The sequence below is a fragment of the Mizuhopecten yessoensis genome, unplaced genomic scaffold (genome assembly GCF_002113885.1).
Source record: "Mizuhopecten yessoensis strain PY_sf001 unplaced genomic scaffold, ASM211388v2 scaffold8841, whole genome shotgun sequence".
Classification (NCBI taxonomy): Eukaryota; Metazoa; Mollusca; class Bivalvia; order Pectinida; family Pectinidae; genus Mizuhopecten; species Mizuhopecten yessoensis.
Window position 1 is genome coordinate 341,142 of NW_018407749.1, and position 19,724 is coordinate 360,865.

Below are 19,724 nucleotides of genomic sequence, written 5' to 3' on the forward strand. Positions count from 1 at the left end.
GGATAAACATTTCACCTTCAAATGTATTAGTTCTATACAAGGGAGATAACATGTTAGTATATTCTGTCTTAAATCATTATCATACAAAATAAATCAGATAAGTTCTTCATTCAATATATAAATAGGTTAAATAATATTATGAAAACATGTCTTTAAAAAAAATATTACTCGAGGGAAAAATGTGTCCGATACTCCAAAATGTAATGCACACATTTTCATGCCAACCATCCTGATAGTACTTAAATAAATGGCCTGAGCGATCACTAAAAAGTAGGACATCATAATCTGTATTTATATGTGGATTTGATCCTACTGAACGATTGGTTTCATGTATTATGTAACAAAAATGACAAAAATCTTAGTATTGCAATGTATTGTTACTTGTTCATAGCATTATCAACTACAAATAAATTGTGTGTATTTAAATATTCAAACTTCAACAAAGACTCAACTGTATAAAATGCATACTTTTTAAAGTCTATTTCTATACTTTTGATCAATGACTCACCAAAACAAAAACAACTTTACTCAACAAGATACACTAAAGTACTAATAGTGTGCAAAAACTTAAAGGAATATTTGTTAACTAAGTAATAAAAAAATCATTTGTATATGATATATTTGTATATATAAAACGCATGTAAGTTCGATTAAAAAAGTTATGTAAATATATATTGCTTATATCACTGTAAAAAACATTTAAGTAAAATCACAAAATAAAGCTACCATAATGAAAACAGGCACATCCAAAAAAATTATGAGCACCATGAAAACACATTTATCAATATTCAATACTGAACTGTTATATGAGATACATTGTAATATATAAACCATTTCAGTTTTCTCAAATTTACATATCCACTCTTACTTTTGTTCTCCCTTTTAACGATCATTGTCTATAAAATGTCTCATAACTTTTAAATATTCTACCTTCCTGTACAACCTCAATTCACAGTTAATATGCAGAACTAAAGTTTATAATACTGAAATTTTGACAATTCATCAATGAATGAACTTATTTGCCCCATACAAACATTCAGAAATCTGCCATATTATTGAAATCAACACAATGGCATGCCACCATCATTATTTCTCTCAGTGTATTTACAAATACTTTGTCTTCTTTATCACAAACCTTTTCATAAATATGCCAAAAATTTTACAAAACAAAAAATTGACATTTTAACAAGGTCTAATTGTAATTGTTAAGGTTAAATGACAATGAAAACCATAGCAAAGGAAGTCATCCATTTCACCAAATTTTATCAAAGTAAGACAATTCATAGATTTGCATTTGTCACAAGACAGCATAAAAACAATCAATATTAGTTTCATCACACCTTTGCAGTTTTACATTCAAAGCATAATGCATTCATACATATTTAGTGTCAATCAAGTCCTGGTTTCCATAGCACGGAGAAGCACGTATTTCGCGCACTTATCTTCTTCGCGAACACGCACGATACGCGTATTTAGAGCAACATGTCTTTTTTGAAACTTCTTCAGTTAATGGCATTTGGAATTCTTCTTTCGGCAGTGTACAGGATTCTACCCGCAACGTGATCTTCAATTCGGCTCCAGACGATGACATTATAGTCAATCTTGAATTCTTCTCTTGATATTAAACAGACATAAATATTCAACAATTCATTTACCACAGACAGACCAACAATCAAAAGCAGCACAATGTCAACAATAATCTTACACAAACAATCACCATTATCCAACAATACACAAAAAATTACAAACGTTGAAAAGTTACATAAAATAAATACTGACAATGTATCACAACCAACTTCTCCTTTGATAAAAAAAAAATCGGAAAAATAACAACATTAAGATACATCAGCTCAGATTCAGATAAAAATCAAACAACATAATCATTACTTAAACTGAAATCTGAACCACATCATGGTTGCTTTTCAACACTTCATAAATCAATATGGTACATATACTAAGTACAAGTATGGCTTCAGTGGACCAGGACCTCTCAAAGATGCATGTTACTGGTGAATATCTAAATGCATGTTATTTTGAGGCATGACAAAGTGATGATTTTATTTCAAGTGAACACAAAATGACATGCCCCGTATTAGGGACAGGTCGGGGCCGGGAAAATTGTTGTTGATAAACATCAACTTTAAATTTATAAACAATTTCATACTATACCAAACACAATATCATTGAACGTACTGATCTTGGTTCATCCTTGGGGTAAGCATTTCTGAAAAAGAAAAAAAAAGCAAGTGAAAGGCAAGACATTATAATTAACATTTAGATGACAAACATATATTGATATAAGTGAACCTAATAGAAGGAGAACATTTCATTCTGTTAACATAAGATTAATACTTCTGTTTCTAGTTATCACATTCAGGGGACTTTTATTTATCAAGCCATCGCTTGATTCTCAACACAGAGCAACCGGAGTGATCCTCACTGATTGACAAAGAAATGGTCACCAGAATGTAAATCCCACTTGAAAACATTTGGACTTGGGAGTATCCAAAATACAAAACTAAATTAGAATATTTTGTTCAATCATTTAAACTTCAATTTTGCATGTCTGATCATAGTTCTGCAAGTACCATAAATAAACCTAATAGGTGAAGTGAGCCAATTCTTTCTTTATTGTCATGTTGAACAGCTGATCAACACAGGAGAGGTCATAAGCACCAATAACTGGTCTGAGCCAATATATAAAACAAAGATAGGAAGATCAATCCCAATATCAGTATTAACAAACTCTGACCACTCTATATGAATTAGGGTCATAGGGCAGTATATGGTCTGTCAGTCACCAATTATGTTTAAAAAAAATAATCCCCCCACTGATTATTGATCAGTCTACATGTTCTGGGTTTTAGATCTTTGTAGTAGTGTCTACATACACTTTATCTGCATGGAGCCACAGCAAACAAAGACAATAAGTGAACCAGTCGGTTTACATAATGAATAAAATTGGAAATGCTCAGGTCTGAAGTAAAATATATATATGGTCTTTTTCGAAGTTTAGTATTGTATACTACATAAGATGGTTGATCACATGTCTGGACTAATCGATATTTAACATCACAGATGATCAATTCTGAGGGTTCCACTTACAATGTCTTCGGGCCACTGGGCTTTACAGCATTGGCCAAAGGGATTCTGGAGACGATCACCGAGGTATTCTTCGGAATCATCTCTTCTGTCTCCTGGTATGCTGGACACAAATAAAAATATATTCAAAAATTTGGTTTGCAGGGGAAAAAAATAAAATAAAGTTTGGTTCAAACTTACTTTAATATTTTATTAAAAACTTGAAAGAGCTCTACAGTCTACAGGCAACACAAAGCATATTTTTAATATGAAAACATGAAAAAAGGAATCCCGAATTATGATCTTCTTGATTTCAAATTAAACTGGCAGTTTACTAAATTATCAGTGATATTTGTAGATTTTTTTTCAGGCGAGTTCTGCACATCTTTTTCAAAATTTTGATGCGTTCAATTACTAAATCATAGAGGTTTTTCGAAAAATTGACGAGTCAACAGGAAAAACATCAGTCCATGTCTCAAAAATATGAATTACAATACTAATGAAAATGTAGGTCTTAATTATCACAAAATTGATTCAAGCCCAAACCTTTCTTCGTAATGGCATTGACAATGTGAAGATCAACATCGGTGTCCTTAAGTCTTTTCCTCTGCATGATAGCCTTCTTCAGGTCCCCAAGAGAAATATGGAGTCCATCGAAGGTAACAGAGTCATAGTCAAGACTGTTCTTGAACTTGAAGTGTATGCAAGCCATGGTTGTAGGGAAGCTCTTTTGTGATCCAGAACCAAAGGAGTATCTTCAACTTACAGCCTCTGATGTAGCTGGATATTAATCATGGTAACATCTGTAACGAGAACAAATAATTCAACATAAATTTTAAATGACTAATTGGTGTTGCTGGAGCTAGTGGCACCGGTAGAGAAGAACTTTCTCTTGGCAGTAAAGGGTATTGATAATTATTTTAATGGTATGGAAAGGGCATAGATCATCACAATACAATTCATTCTTAGGATGGGGCATCTTTATCAACAAATCAAGTAATTATAACTTGTCCCAATTTTTGCAATGAATACACAGTGAAGTTTTGGAAAATGGTGATGCAACTACCTGAAGAAAATCTCACTACATGTATGTAAGAGGCGACTTGTGTGGGTGGGTCCCTTACAGAGTCCAACACTGATCTGTTTCCCCCATTGCAACACTTGGAATAAATATCTTCTTTTATCATTTCCCTTCACATGACCTGAGCAGTTAGTTGTGAAGACATTAAACCCAAAACATGTTCAAATCTTGTCAACATTTTTGACATGTCTGTAATGTTTATATATAGGATCTAAAAACGAGTTTTCATTTCATATGAGATTTTATGAAACAAGTCTTAGAAGTTTTTATTTAGGCTAGCAAAAATTCGAGATGAGTTTCTTAAAAGCTCATGAATATGAAATGAAAACAAATTTAAGATACTTTTTATCACATATAACTCAGAAAACTTGCATTTTGGCAGTTTTTAAAGCCAAAATATAGAGGGCTTAATCAAACGGAAACAGCCATTTTGTTGCACCATTCACAATTTATGACGTCACGTCATTGTCCATGTTATGACATCACAATCAATTTCTGACTGGCACAGCCAATAAAAAAAGCTCCAGGGTATATTACACTATTGACATGTAAAAATATTACACGGGCGAATTCACTGGATAACACAGCTTATAACACAGCTTATAACATGAAACAGAATGCTGTTTAATGCTCAAATAACACAGGTACCTGTTGAGTGAGCTGATAGTGAATCAGCCTGATTCAATCAGGTCCTTTCTATAACTGCAATGAATGTGTGAAATACTGAATGCAACACCATGGTGCTTTTAACACACGGGAAACAGTTTTTTGTTTCAATATGAAATTTGTTTATATGTTGCCATACATTCGTTTCGGTATTTTCTTCCACAACCACTTCAGATTTCCTCACTCAAGGCTCATTGAATAACCTGCTAGGAGTTCATTTTGATGTAATCATCATGCGATTGTACAGCAGTACACGTACTTGTAAATTCTTTTCAAATATAAATCTAGCAAGTGTTGTAAGATGGCTTAATGTTAGACGCAAACGATAGTTTTAAAATATACTGGTCGATTGTTTTCTTAATAAATCTACATATTGCATTAAATTGAAAAAATGAATTATCAAATCTTTCCGAGCATCATTTCCATAAGCATTTGGTCGCCTGTATACATGGTATATAACAAAGTACACTTGTGTTACAAGATATTTCAGAACTGTTTTGATTAATAAAATAACTTTTCCCTTCTTATACCTCCTCTTGTCAAAATATTTTAAGACTTTAAATGTGTTGAAAACTATGGTGATATTATTTACGTCACATCTTATGTATTATGACGTCATATGGCATTTTCGTCACAGGGTGACGAATTTGGATGCATGGCGAATTTGCCTGCACTAACGTAATAAGTCAAATGTTCAAGTCTGGTGTTGGGGTCAGAGGAAACTTGGGCTATTTCGACGTCATGCTACATGGCAATTGTTTCATCCCCATCGGAAACATGTGATTGGTCATCACGTTTATATCACAAGATATTTTCCAATTGTAAAAAGACACTTGGTATACCATGCGTCTTTATACAATTTGAAGATTAACTAACTTGAGTTAGATATAAGGTGACAGTACCAAAATCGGATCACCAAACCATCATTTTATTAAATCACTGAAAAATCTGAAGAGGAATTATATCCATTTATGGTTGTATCAAAAATAGAATATCGATGGGTGTTCTCACAAATTAAATTAGCACCCGGGGCTCACTTGAGATATTTATAGAATGCTCTGAAGTCACCAATCAGCGTCTCCTGTTTTTGCGAATGTCGGGACCCAAATCGGATCACGGCTTGAATTTGCAGTATTGTACACTTCAAATGAGTATTTATATGTCAACATATTAACATTTTATGATGACCTTTAGAATTTATGTGACAAAAAGTATTTCTATAGTGTAAATTTATTCCTATATTCCAAAACATAGTGCATATATATAGTCGTCACACGCCTCATTTTTTTTAAAAAGTAATCAAAACATTGACATTTGAGTTTGAATTACGTTTTCTTGCGCTAAAAACTAATTATCTGTTGTCAAAAAATGGTGCATGGCTATCTATTCTAAGACAACATCATTGTTATAACTGATTTGTTGACACATTTATTTATTTATAAATATTTTTGCAAAAAGTGATCCGATTTGGGTACTGCCACCTTACATGATAACCATCGTTTGGGAACCTCTATATTACTGACATGACATATCAATCACTGACTGAAATATCAATATGAAATTTGGATATGTTGTGGCTAGTTTGAATTTGAACAAAAATGAAAACTTGAAATATAATATGCATACAAAAGATATCAAGAATATAAATTCCAACAATTTAACAAAATCATAGAAGGGAAGAGGTCTCTGGTAAAGTACTGAGCAGTCGAAATGTGTGTGTGTGGGGGGGGGGGGGGGGGGGGGGGGAGTAATGAACCTGACAAAACAATCCCGTAAATAAATTTGTATGGTAATTGTATTTATTATGAGATAGGTTATCGAAGACACTATCTATGTCAAGTAGCAAATTTAAATCAATCATGAACAACGTGACAACAACCCTACATGCCATGTTAGTCGGCATATGGCCGATCCTTTCTTCGGCCTCATGAGAAGAAAAGGTCATTTGGTAAACATATGTTTATACTAATAAGAGAGTCGCTGTTTCCATCATAATGCAATAAAATATTCTTACAAACAAATTGTATACCTGTATGTATATCGTTATATTAAACACATATGCTGACGTTATAAAGAAACATTTTTTCTTCCTTCCAGTGCCAGTTCCATGAATCGTCCAATATGGCGTCGTGCGTGGTTGGAGAATCCACGTGACTCCCACGTCGGACGGGATTTTCCGATATTTAGATGATATCATAATGACATGGCGCAGGAAGTCAAAACAGGTAAGATTGTTTTTTCCGTATGTTTGTTTACTAAATAGATTTGTTGATGCTGACAATTCAAGGAATATTCATTGGAACGAGCAGTACTTAATTGGTTAGAATATATATGAAGTTGTCTCATGAAACGTTTGAATGTATGAAGTCGCAGTTGTTTTGTGTCTATAACTTGTTGGTGTTTTGGTTCAGAAATAGAACACAGCTGATGGTAATATTTACAAGGAGTAACAAACAAAGACATACTTTCTGCTTCGTCATGGATTTATACATTTGAATGTCCCATGGGACTTGTCATTGTTGGACAATACTGCATCCATTTATCTGTCATATAGTCGTGTCAGACTCTTTCAGTTTTTGCTAAAGGGTTGTTTTCTCATAGTTTGAATTTCGGTCTTCTGCTCAAGGACTTGGTGCAGTATGGCAGTACTGTTACAGTGCAGTAAGTTCGGTGCAGTTATATGTGTTGCAGTATTCAAAATGATAAATTATATTGAGTTCATATAATAATGTAATATTAGACTGAAAACCACCATTATTTTGAACCCATTAGTTTAACATTGTAAACATTGATCCTCCATTTTAAATATAGGTCATGTTACTTAAAATTTTAAAAACTGCATTATTATATATTTTTTCTCCATGCAGCAGGATATGATAAGTTTTGTTACCAACCAGTAATATTAGAAACTGTATCTATTGCTAAATCTTCATATCAACAGTTATGTAAATTTTAGCACAGTGTAGATATTTCATGGGAGCATAAAGTGTCAGCTAAGGTTTGACCTTACAGGGAGCCTTATAATTCAAAAGTTGTTAAATAGTGATGAATTCATACAGCTGTATTTTATGACTGATACATGTATATCGTATATCAAGGTCACTACAAGAGGTCAGAAGTAAAGTCTCTGTATTATAGCTAGTGGTCTTCTGTATTATAACACCTGAACTACATCTAATGTCAGATTTAGATACAGTATAACTACAGGATACACAGATGCCAGTAACCAGATCTCCTTAACCAAATGCAATATGACAGATTTTTGAAGGATGCTGCATAGCACTAAGGTGGCAGTACCCAAATTGGATCAGTATATACCCAAATCGGATAACTTTTTGCTAAAATGCTTATAAATAAATAAATGTGTCAACAAATCAGTTATAACAATGATGTAGTCTTAGAATAGATAGCCATGCACCATTTTTTGACTACAGATAATTAGTTTTTAAGTTCAAATAGCGCAAGAAAACGTAATTCAAACTCAAATGTCAATGTTTTGATTACATTTAAAAAAAATGGCGCGTGCGACGACTATGTTCTCTGTTTTGGACTATAGGAATAAATTCACACTAAAGAAATACTTTTCGTCATATAAATTCTAAAGGTCATCATAAAATGTTAATATGCTGACAAAAAAATATTCATTTGAAACGTACGATACTGCAAAATTCAAGCCGTGATCCGATTTGGGTCCCGACATTCGCAAAATCAGGAGACACTGATTGGTGACTTCAGAGTATTCTATAAATATCTCAAGTGAGCCCCGGGTGCTAATTGTGTTTGTGAGAACACCCATTGATATTCTATTTTTGATACAATCATAAATTAATATAATTCCTCCTCAGATATTTCAATGATTTAATAAAATGATGGTTTGGTGATCCGATTTTGGTACTGTCACCTTAAACATGTATTTCAAAGAAGGTTGAGTCAGATCCAAAAAAACATATAAAATGTACTTTTATATTGTTGATGGCAATCATATTAATTTCATTTAACATAGATTAAAAGTGTTCATTGTAGAAATTCACACTGATTTAAAGAATTGTAAAATCTTTAGACGTACCTGTTTCAGTGGGCAATTCATTATTGAGTTCACTGAAATTGCCTGAATTACCCATTTGCATCTTAGTTTCTGTCATAGGAGTTATATAAAAGAAGGTACCAATGTCAACCTTTTTCCTGAACAAGTGTTTTTTTTACGTGCATTATGCATATGAAGGTAAGTCCTGAGTTACCTGTACAAGAAATCTGCAGTAATATTTATCTCTACCTGGAACACTGCCTACCTGTAATAAAACTTTCGTACCTTGATAAGAATCGAAGGTGAATGTAACACCTACATGATACATGTACTGTATTTTCCAGGTGTAAAGTGCATTGGGTGTAGTAACTTTCAGACATAATGAAGCACTAGTTAGCATGCACCTGGTGTTTATATTATAAACTGAATCATTCATATAAAAAAAGACCACTGGACAAGACAAGAATGAGATGGTTAACTCTCAAATGTTACCAAATATATATATATATATGAAATTACATGAGTTTCCATTTCATACGAGATTTATGAAAGGAGTCTAAGATTTGTTCAATTTAGCGAGCCTCTGGCTAGCTAAAATGAAAAAATCATGACAAGTTTCATAAATTCCATATGAAATGAAAACGAGTGTAAGATCCTTTTTATCACATAATCAAGATTTGTTGCATTTCCTCTTGTAAAATAACAATTTCCATGCAACCTAGAAATGTAAAGAGCCACCATTTGGAATCCAGGGCGTAAGTCTGTGACGTCATGTACTTGTCCTAGGTGTGAGGTCATAATTGAAACAATCAAAAATGTGGGTATATTCACTTGATTTATAACAAAGTACATTATGTGATAAATATATTCATTACATACTTACTAATAAATACGTTTTTTTGTATATATGTGATACAACACATTTTCTCTAACCCATATCAGCCCTCGCCGTATCACACCCCAAAACCTGTATCAGCCCCTCCGCATCACACCCCAAAACCTGTATCAGCCCTTGGGCTGATATTGCAGTCTCGGGTTGATACTGGGTGTGATATGGAAAAAAGGCATGTATTATTCTCTATATATATTATACATATTGCAAGCTCCAAACACCTTATACAGGTGGTTAACACGATTCCCATGTCAGGTACAGACACACAACTATGTACAACGACAGACAACTGCTTCTCGTGACGAACATTCATTATATGGATTGATAAAATAGATAAACAGCACTAGATCTGTTTAACATAAAACAAACATATAATGTACAAAATCCAAAAAATGAAAAATAAATGATGAATTCATTATGAACTCTATCTTGATTAAGCTCTGTACTTGTATTGGATGCTTTCATTTGAAGCTATATGTATTTGATAGGTATATCAATGTAGAATATATATCCTAAATACTGCTTTGTAAGAAAACTAAAATTTGTATTTGGAGATATTGCTTGAAAGATGCCCATGCAGAAAGTTTACCTTCTATTTAGTTATATAATAATAGTTATTCATAGATTCCATTAGTGCAGCCATTTGACAAGCGTTTGTTTGAAAGATAATGAATTGACAACAACTTTAACTTACTACTGAAAAGCAGGAGAAACCAATCTTTGGGAACTTTATGAAGCTTTACTTTTTATTTGCAACCAAATAAAGATTTTTCTTTGTCAGCTAATCTGCTCTGAGATATAATACTGTACTACGTACATATATTATATATTTGTTACAGTTCGGGACTCTATATGAATGTTAAAATCCTTGGTAGCAGAAACATTTTTGTCTTTTGTATATCAGTATCATCAGCTAGATTTTAAATCATTATGACTAGGAAATTCTAAAATTTCCATGTTGACTTTAAAAGTATCATTTGAGATAGCATTGAGGAGTGAAGTTATTTCACTAAGATTGTGAACAGTGTATATAACATATATGTGGACAGAACTAGTACTTCATACTTAAAATAAATATAGCACATATATAAGGAAGAAAATAGTAGCAAGAGGAAAGCAGTATTTAAGGCATTTCCTCTTTACTTCACTCACTTTAATCCTGCTTTATTACATGTGTTACAATACTTTCATCCTTTTTTATAAGGTTACATAAAAACTTTTTACTGGTAGAAGTTAAATATCATTTTGTTTGCTAAGGGTTTGTGTATTAAAATTCAATTCTTATAAGACAGCAAATTGTTTGTGTTTTTGCAGTACTTTACGGTACTCAATATAATAATGCACAGCTCAGAGGCCACTGAAGTTGTTTGACACTACATGGATCTTGATTTGTATCCACTTAATTACTGTCTTAACTTGGCGGGTTAAAAATGTCATTTGGTCTGTTCAAATGGAAGTTACTGAAAAGCCTGTGTTATTAATATATTTCATGACATTTGTTATAACACCTATATATACTATAGCAAGAATCAGCAACTCTGAGACACTTTACAATACATATATCGATATTGTACATCCATACAATATAAGGACCTTACTTGGGTTGCCTTATCAGGCACTAACTACCAGGTACTGGTCCTAAGCCACCTGGCTAATACCTGAGCATATGTGAATGCGCGGAAGAGTGCTAGAGGTGTTTTATTGTACATGTTCTGTTTTGCATTGGAATTGCTTCCAATTACATTATATTTTTTAGACAGTGCCACCTGTCTTTAATTTTATTATTGCACAGCTGACACTGTAGTACCCATTCCAGACTATTTTTTACTCAACCTTGGGAGTGAAGCTATGTTGGTAGCAGAAAAAATAATTTTCTGAAATGTCCATGCTACATTACTTCAGGGATTGAATCCCAGCTACTGATTAGCCAAATTTGCCTTAGCTTAACGATAGTTTTGAACAACCGGGCCCAGGTGTATCTGTTGCTTACCAATATCTACTCAATATCCTTTTAGTTTTAAGAACATACTTTTAATGCAATAACATTTTTGGAGAAAATGATAGCTTTAAACTTTTTATAACTACCTGGTAATTTATTAATTTATGAATCATAATTTGGTACTGGGCTATAGCTAGTAGAGGAATAAAATACATTCACTGCTCAAAATAAGGTGTAATCATAATTTAGCTCCCTAAAGTTAGCGCAAACTGCTATTTTGACATGATTAACAATAATGTAAGTATACGATAAGTTCATATACTCACTACAGCTAATAATCTGCACTCAATAGTTGCTTAGTCTCAATGACTGCCTACCATTGGCACACATATCCACACAGTTAAGGAAGAAATCTAATGAATGTTGAGTTGAGATGTTAAGGTAGAAATTCAGTTGACACAGAATTAAGATAGAAATTGAGTGGACACATTGTATAGAAATTGAGTGAATACTGAGTTGGTAAGAACATAATGAAGTGGACACAGAGTTGAGATGTTCATTGATCATGAGTAAATATACTGAGTTTGTAAGATAGTTATTAAAATAAGTTGACACATAGTTGAGATAGTCAATGAGTGAATATTGAGTTTATAAGATAGTTATTAAAATAAGTCGTAGTTGAGATAGAAATTGAGTGAATACTGAGTTTGTAAATTAGTTATTAAGTTAAGACATAGTTGAGATACATTTTTGTAGTCATTGATAATTGAGTGAATATTGAGTTTGTAAGATAGTTATTTTAAAAGTTGACACATAGTTGAGATAAGTATTGAGTAAATACTGAGTTTGTAATATAGTTATTAAGTTGACATGTAGTTGAGATAGAAATTGAGTAAATATTGAGTTTGTAAGATAGTTATTAAGTTGACACGTAGTTGAGATAGAAATTGAGTGAATACTGAGTTTGTAAGATAGTTATTAAGTAGACACATAGTTGAGATACTCATTGAGTATTGAGTGAATATTGAGTTTGTAAGATAGTTATTAGTTGACATGTAGTTGAGATAGAAATTGAGGAAATATTGAGTTTGTAAGATAGTTATTAAGTTGACACTTAGTTGAGATAGAAATTGAGTGAATACTGAGTTTGTAAGATAGTTATTAAGTAGACACATAGTTGAGATACTCATTGAGTATTGAGTGAATATTGAGTTTGTAAGATAGTTATTAAGTTGACACGTAGTTGAGATAGAAATTGAGTGAATACTGAGTTGGTAAGCTATTTACTAAGTTGACACATAGTTGAGATAGTCATTAAGTGAATATTGTCCTTGGTTTCTCTATGAGTTACACTGCAAATGTCCTTGAGATGCAGCTGATTTTGAACTATTTATATAATCAATATTGATTATAAATGTTCTGTCATCATTACAACACTCTGTATGTAGATGTGTTCATATGATAAGCAAAAATATATGTGCTTTAAAATGTTAATTATTCATTACGTTTCTCTGCCAGAAAACTGCCATGCATATTATAACATTTGGTGATTATCCTAAATAGTATACGTAGATGTGTATGCATTCGGTTTGATAAAATGATAGTGTGCTACTCACCATCTAAAATGAAATCAGTATTGTTTACAGGGTACATCATTTCTGATGCAATGATTGCGTTATGTCAGGAGAGATTGTTCTACAACCAAAAATGTATCTGGTTGATAGTAATAATACATTTTAGCTCACATGGCCCTTCACATGCTGTGGCGACCGTTGTCCGGCGTCCGTCCGTCAACCTTTTCTTTTGAATGACTTCTTCTGAAGAACTGGAGGACCTAGTGTCATGATATTTGGCCAGTAGGTACCTGGGATGAAGTGCTATAAAGTTTCCTCATAAAAATGACCTTGACTTTCTTTCAAGGTCACAGGGGTCATATATGTTTAAAAAAAAAGCTTCAAAATAAAAATTTCAAATTTCAAACAACAATATCTTCAGAACCGTTTTAAGAGATGTTAAAATGTCTTGTGTTCTAGTTACCAAATTTGGTCTTAAGTTACCTAGATGTCAGTTTCTTATAACAAAAGAATCAGGTGAACTATACAAGCCCTCTGGGTACTACATTGAATTATCTCCCCTGAAATGCCCAGAGTATGCATATTCCCGGGAGCATAGGAATTTTACTGATTTGACATTAGCAGATCCAGGAGGAAGGTGTTTGTATCCCCCCACAGTTTTGCCATAAATATATATCAACATTTTGATAGAAATCTACGTTTTAACAACTTCGGAAAAAATATTAGAAACAAAAGAAATCTTCAAGATTTTTCAGTGTTACTACTGTAATTGTAGAGAGAAAAAAAATGACCAAGTGTGGTCATAAAGCTGTTATTGCATGGAAAATATGCCACATCCTAAGACAAAATTCTTGCTTTGGTAAAGGTTGAAATAGGTTTTACATCTTGATTCCTCAGAAAGTTACCTTTCCCATTGCTTTGCACTAACTTCAAATAGTAGGCCAAAGTCAGAAGAAAAAAAAAGTCTTGCACCTGTCGGCAATACACATTTAGTACACCCCCAGCCTGCACTTGTATCAGGTTCAAGAGGAACAGTTACTAATTCAAATCGAATTTCTTTCAGAGGCCAAATGCTCATGATCAAATAGATTGTCACAGTAAATGTAAAAACTTAAAAAAGCCTGTAGGATTAATATTAAGTGGTTTATAATACCCCAAAGATCACATAAATTTGATAAATTTCCAATTAGAAGACCTGCGGAGTGTCTTATCTATCTATTGAGAATATTGAGAAAAATCTCCCCAAAACTGGTTCCATCTCGGCTTTCTATCTGTATGCAACAGTTTAAAACATCCTGTCTCTGAAAATCTGCAAACATCCCTCCTTCCTTAACTCATGCATTCACCCCTGAAATTTCATAATAAACTATTCCATCCTTTGAATTGGAAGGGTTCAAATGTTTCTTCAGGTGTGAATGAGTTAAACCAAGACACCTTCAGTTTCATATAGACTATAGTGTTCTTATAAAAGTACTTAAGGTTAAGCGCATCAGCATTTACCTATTCCTATATACAATCTAGCTGAAATCCAGCTCTCAAAATGTTGCCTATTAGGTTGCAGTGTCAGAATCTGGCGACAGTGGCTTTGACAGTTTAATTAAAACATGTACAGATTGTTTGATTGGTTGGGAGAAAATTAAACAAAAATCTCTGTCACCCTCCGAAAATACATTGGTTTAAAGGGGCGCGGTGATATTGCCATGAGACAGTGAAAAATATCACATGCGCAAAAAATGTGCGTGCACCGCTTCGTTTCGCCACCGTGATGGTCACAAGAACGTTTGACGGCAATAGCCAATTTCATCAAGCGCCGGTGCGATAGCGATTGTAAACAGCAGACTATCAACAAACAAGATGGCATTGTCGAGGTTTGCTGCCGTTTCTGAGCTACATTGACTTTTGGTGTAACAAAATAGATATGACATTCATTAGCAGGTGACAGTGAATATTGTCAACCCTCAAAAACCCATTGTCACCCTCCGCTTCGCCTCGGGTGTCAATGTTTTTCTCGGGTTGAAAATATTCACTGTCACCTGCTAATGAATGTCATATTTATATAATATCACATTTATGAATTTAGACCAATTTCATGCACATAAAGTCGGTAAAACAAGAAAATTGTGACTTGTCACCAGTTTCCAGAGATAGTCTGACTGAGCTGCCTGATGACAAGTGCATCAGTGTTCCCATTAAAACTCAAAGCTGGTAGTCAGTAATAACAATCTGCAACATGCTATTTCTTAACTTTGAGCTGGCTATTCTATTTCATCATATGCAGTGTTTTCACCAGGTTTGCTCAGTGTCGGAAGAAGGGGCATTTGTAATAATACAAAGGTAGATTTCCGAAACGTTAGCGGGGCTGGGGTGGGAGGATGGACAATTCCCCTATTCCTACCTACAGCATGTATATATTTTATAGCATGTATACTTTCAATCAGTTATTCTTTTATGAAACCACCTAGTGGAAAAAATGTGCACAGGTTATTCTATGGCATTTATGAGATATATCATGGGTGTACCCGTAATTTCATATCCTTGATTCATGTAATACCTGATTGCAGCACATTCCATTGTTGACTGGGTTAAAGATTGCATGTATGGGACTTTTCTGGTTTGGGTGGAATCACAATTTCCTGTTAAAATGGCTAATGAGTAATGTTAATACTGGTTGTATTAAAAAGGAAATTAAGTGAAATGAAAAAGTTCAATTGAAAAGAAATTTGCATGTATCAAATTCACAATGAGTGTGTTCCATGCGAAGTGTGTGATCAAAGAGGACAAGGTGATCTGGTAGGGTAAGGTTTGGTTTCAACCCCAGGACTCCTCACAGTTCTGATGGTAAATCAAATATTAAGTAAATGATCATAAATACAGATTTTCATAGCTGAATGCATGGGCAAAACATTATCCTAATTATAAAAGACCAGCTGATGGCTAAAATAGGGTGAAATGGTGGGAAAAGTGAAAGTTTTGAATAGAACACATTTCAAGTGAGTTTGTGTTTAAATATGAGCAAATCTGTGTTAATTATCTAGACATGTATACACTTAGTACTAATTAACAGGGATTGGTCCCGAAGACACAGAACTATGGTGTGTCATGGACTTGCTAACATTAAGATAGAGTTATTGACAGGAAGTTTTACAGGATCTCATCTATGTACATTTCCTGAAGTGATGCCTATTTTGGGGAAATAACCGTTTTTGGAGACCCAAACGTTCAGTCATATACATATCTTTAGTTGTTTACTGATCCAAAATAGTTATAATAGAGAAATTTGACACCAGAAATGATATGCTCGAGTTAATTGGGATGTGTTACCACTGAAAAATAGACACTACTTTTGGCCTGTATTACTTTTAGTGTGGTATGTACGACACTCCTTGTAAATAATCAGTTTCGGCTCAGTTAATCTTCACAAAGGTGAAGACATAGTTTTCATAATTACCATGTGTATCGTTCAGTGTTGGTAAATGTGTACGTACGAATGTATTCATGCACAAGAAGTCATTCATATTTTTTTTTTTTAATTTTGATCAGCTCACAGCTTGAGGCCTTGGGACAAATGTCATCTCATATCTTCAAAATATTTAAATCTAACGACTTTCATTGCATAACAATACAGATTAAAAATGATTACAAACCCATACTAAAGACAAGGAAAATAAAACTCAAAACAAAGTTTCACAATCTAACTTTCAAAATTTTATAAAATGACATAATGTTATTAATGAAGCTTGTAAGTGCCTGAACAACCTGGAGTCCTAGCTAGTATAAGTTGTATAGATCTATAGCTGTAGTATAATAGGCTCTCGGGCTTGTGTTAACAACCAATCATGACACAGCACTCAATGACTTCACAATCTACGTAAGGAACTTTGTTATTCAGATTTAAGTATGGTATTGTTGTTGCCTTCAGTTTGAAGCAAAGGACTTGTTTATATGATGAGGGACTATGTCAAAAATTTCTATACTTAATATCTGTGGTCTATGTGTTGTTTTAGTTGTAATTATATTTTATCTTCCGATAATGACAACACAAGAACGATGTCACATTTAGGCATATTTGACGTGAACGACCCTGTGACCAGACTGTTGCTATAAAGTAGGCTTACACTGTATAAACTCTACTAAGAATTGTGTGACTATATCGATAAGAATTGCTGTTGAGCAATGATAATAATATTGATTTTTTCCGACAAACATGATGTTGCAGAGGAGGCAAAGGACAAAAGTATCAAATTAGAAGTTTTTGACATTTAGCTGTGTTTCTGAATGAACCTTCATATTTTTTTAGGAATCCTTTTAGCTTATTTGCACTGACGAAGTCCTTAGAAAGACAAAAATAAACAGGCATATTAAATGTATGGGCTTGTGGCTTGTACTGGCCATGGGCTTATCATTGATAAAATGTACAATTTAGCACGCTTTATGATATTAATTATTGCAATAAAGTCTATATATATTCTTATAATCTTCGCAGGATAAATATATACCATGACAATTTTACCAGAATGATATTACTAATTTATTCTATTAAAGAAGTATGTATTTTATTTATCCTCTGATTAAATCAAAATTGATTAACAAGAGTAAAAAAAAATAAAAAATATATGGAGACCCTAAAAAGGTACAAGGAGAATATAAGACCAGGAGTTCTGTAAGGATAATGAAATGGGTGGGCTTATTACCAGGCATGGGCTTATCTTTCAATACATCGACATACCGGTTTAGGATCTCCATACAACTGCCAAAATATAAAACTATGCATTCAAAACTTATTTTTCCAGTATGACTATAGCATTGATAAATCATTTTTGAAAAGAAAAGTTTAAGGAAAGATAATGGAGATGAAATATACAAAATATATATTCAACAAACGTTTTACGAGTGTGAACAATTCTGTGGGGCTAGAGCGGGATTGGAACGCTGGACTTCAGATTGCTATACCATAGCTGAAACCGATTAAGCTACATGGACAACGGAAGTGTACAAGGCAAAATGTGCTACAGTTGTATTCAAATGGAAGTTGGGGGATGCAGAGGTTACTATATATAGGAAAAAAAGGAAGTGCACTGGTACTGGGATCCTCATGGGACTTTTGTGTTATATAGGAAAAAAATCTATATTTCAAGGGGATGTTCTAGACATGATCTGTCGTTGTGGACATTTTTGTTACATTTTATAAAGAAAATTTTGAAAAAAAATAAAATATTACTTGAAAAAAAGAGGGTATTACATGAGGAACCTATAACCTCATACCACATGTGCAGCACTTTCCTGTTTTATAAGTGTCAAATACAATTGTACTCTGACAGATAGTATTATATAATACACTGGTTTGTATACATGTAGGATTTTACATCTGTGGATAACTTCCTTATAGCTATATATATTGTATCCCCCAAGCTCATGATACAATGGGAAATTATGTTGAAATTTGTTTCACGTGCACTTTTGAGTTTTATTCATGAATACCAAAATATTTCAGTATATATCCTACAGGAGTACAGTGGAAAAATTGCATTAAATTGTTAAAAGTTAAACTGAAGTATTCATAGGCATGTAACAACTAACATTGAAGTCGTTGTACCATGTACAGCTGTTGCATTGTATACATTGGTTAATTTGAACATCCATATATTAATTATCAATGAACAGAGGGTGATGTTCATGTAATAGGAGGAATGCAGGTTAATTAGAGGAGGGGCCTATTACAAAAAATATGGTATATACAGCATTCTGATGTGTCATAATCTGTTACTTTCATTTTCACTTTCAGAAGACCCCAATGTATGTATGAGAGTGATGGGGCATGGATAAGGGGGCGCTAAAAGATGACCACATGTCCAAAGAGACGGGCACATCACCAGTAACAGATCTCCAGGATTATCTGACCAGGATTACCTCCCTTCTCAAACAGGTACAGTTCACAGCACAAGTACAGTATATATCGTACCACACTTATAAAATGTTGGATTCACAATGCAGTAAAACTGAAATTGCGTCATGCTAAAGCCTTAAAGGGTTTGAAAATATCAAAAGAGATATATTTTGGTGACACTTGCAAATGAAGTAAGGAGCACATGTAAAATTTTACTGTACATCCTTTACTTTTGCCTTCACAATTACTGCTTACATGGTTAAGTGAAGTGCAAGTAACCATTGTCTGAACCTATCAGGAGATATATAGACAACAGGGAACTGTCGATCCAGAGGTACATTACTATAACATTGGTGACATGATATTGTTTCAATAAATATGTTGTAACAAAATTTCCGAAGGAAGAAGATAGGAAAGATCACATTTTCAGGTCTTCATCATGCTACAATGCTCTTTTCCAGGTTATCAGGTGTCACAAATTTACCATATTTTTTGTGGTAAGAAAATATTTGTTGCTTTTTAGAAGCAGATACGCTAATTGCAGAAAACTAATGTATAAATTATGGAATTTCCTGTTTGAATT

General features: G+C 33.3%; 2 protein-coding genes across 2 annotated transcripts in view; one reads left to right on the forward strand and one right to left on the reverse strand.

Annotated features, from left to right (window-relative positions):
* Positions 1-6,982, reverse strand: part of LOC110456758 (E3 ubiquitin-protein ligase RBBP6-like) — a 40,101-nt gene extending 33,119 nt beyond the window's left edge. Inside the window, exons 1-4 of the mRNA XM_021507704.1 lie at positions 6,858-6,982; positions 3,628-3,884; positions 3,106-3,205; positions 2,194-2,224 (exon numbers count right to left, since the gene is read on the reverse strand). Of these exons, the coding sequence (XP_021363379.1) occupies positions 2,194-2,224; positions 3,106-3,205; positions 3,628-3,793 (297 nt within the window). The 5' untranslated portion in view covers positions 3,794-3,884; positions 6,858-6,982. The remainder of the gene's footprint in view (positions 1-2,193; positions 2,225-3,105; positions 3,206-3,627; positions 3,885-6,857) is intronic.
* The window catches only part of LOC110456757 (probable helicase with zinc finger domain), a 45,536-nt gene continuing 32,779 nt past the window's right edge, over positions 6,968-19,724 (forward strand). Inside the window, exons 1-2 of the mRNA XM_021507701.1 lie at positions 6,968-7,053; positions 19,040-19,180. Of these exons, the coding sequence (XP_021363376.1) occupies positions 19,073-19,180 (108 nt within the window). The 5' untranslated portion in view covers positions 6,968-7,053; positions 19,040-19,072. The remainder of the gene's footprint in view (positions 7,054-19,039; positions 19,181-19,724) is intronic.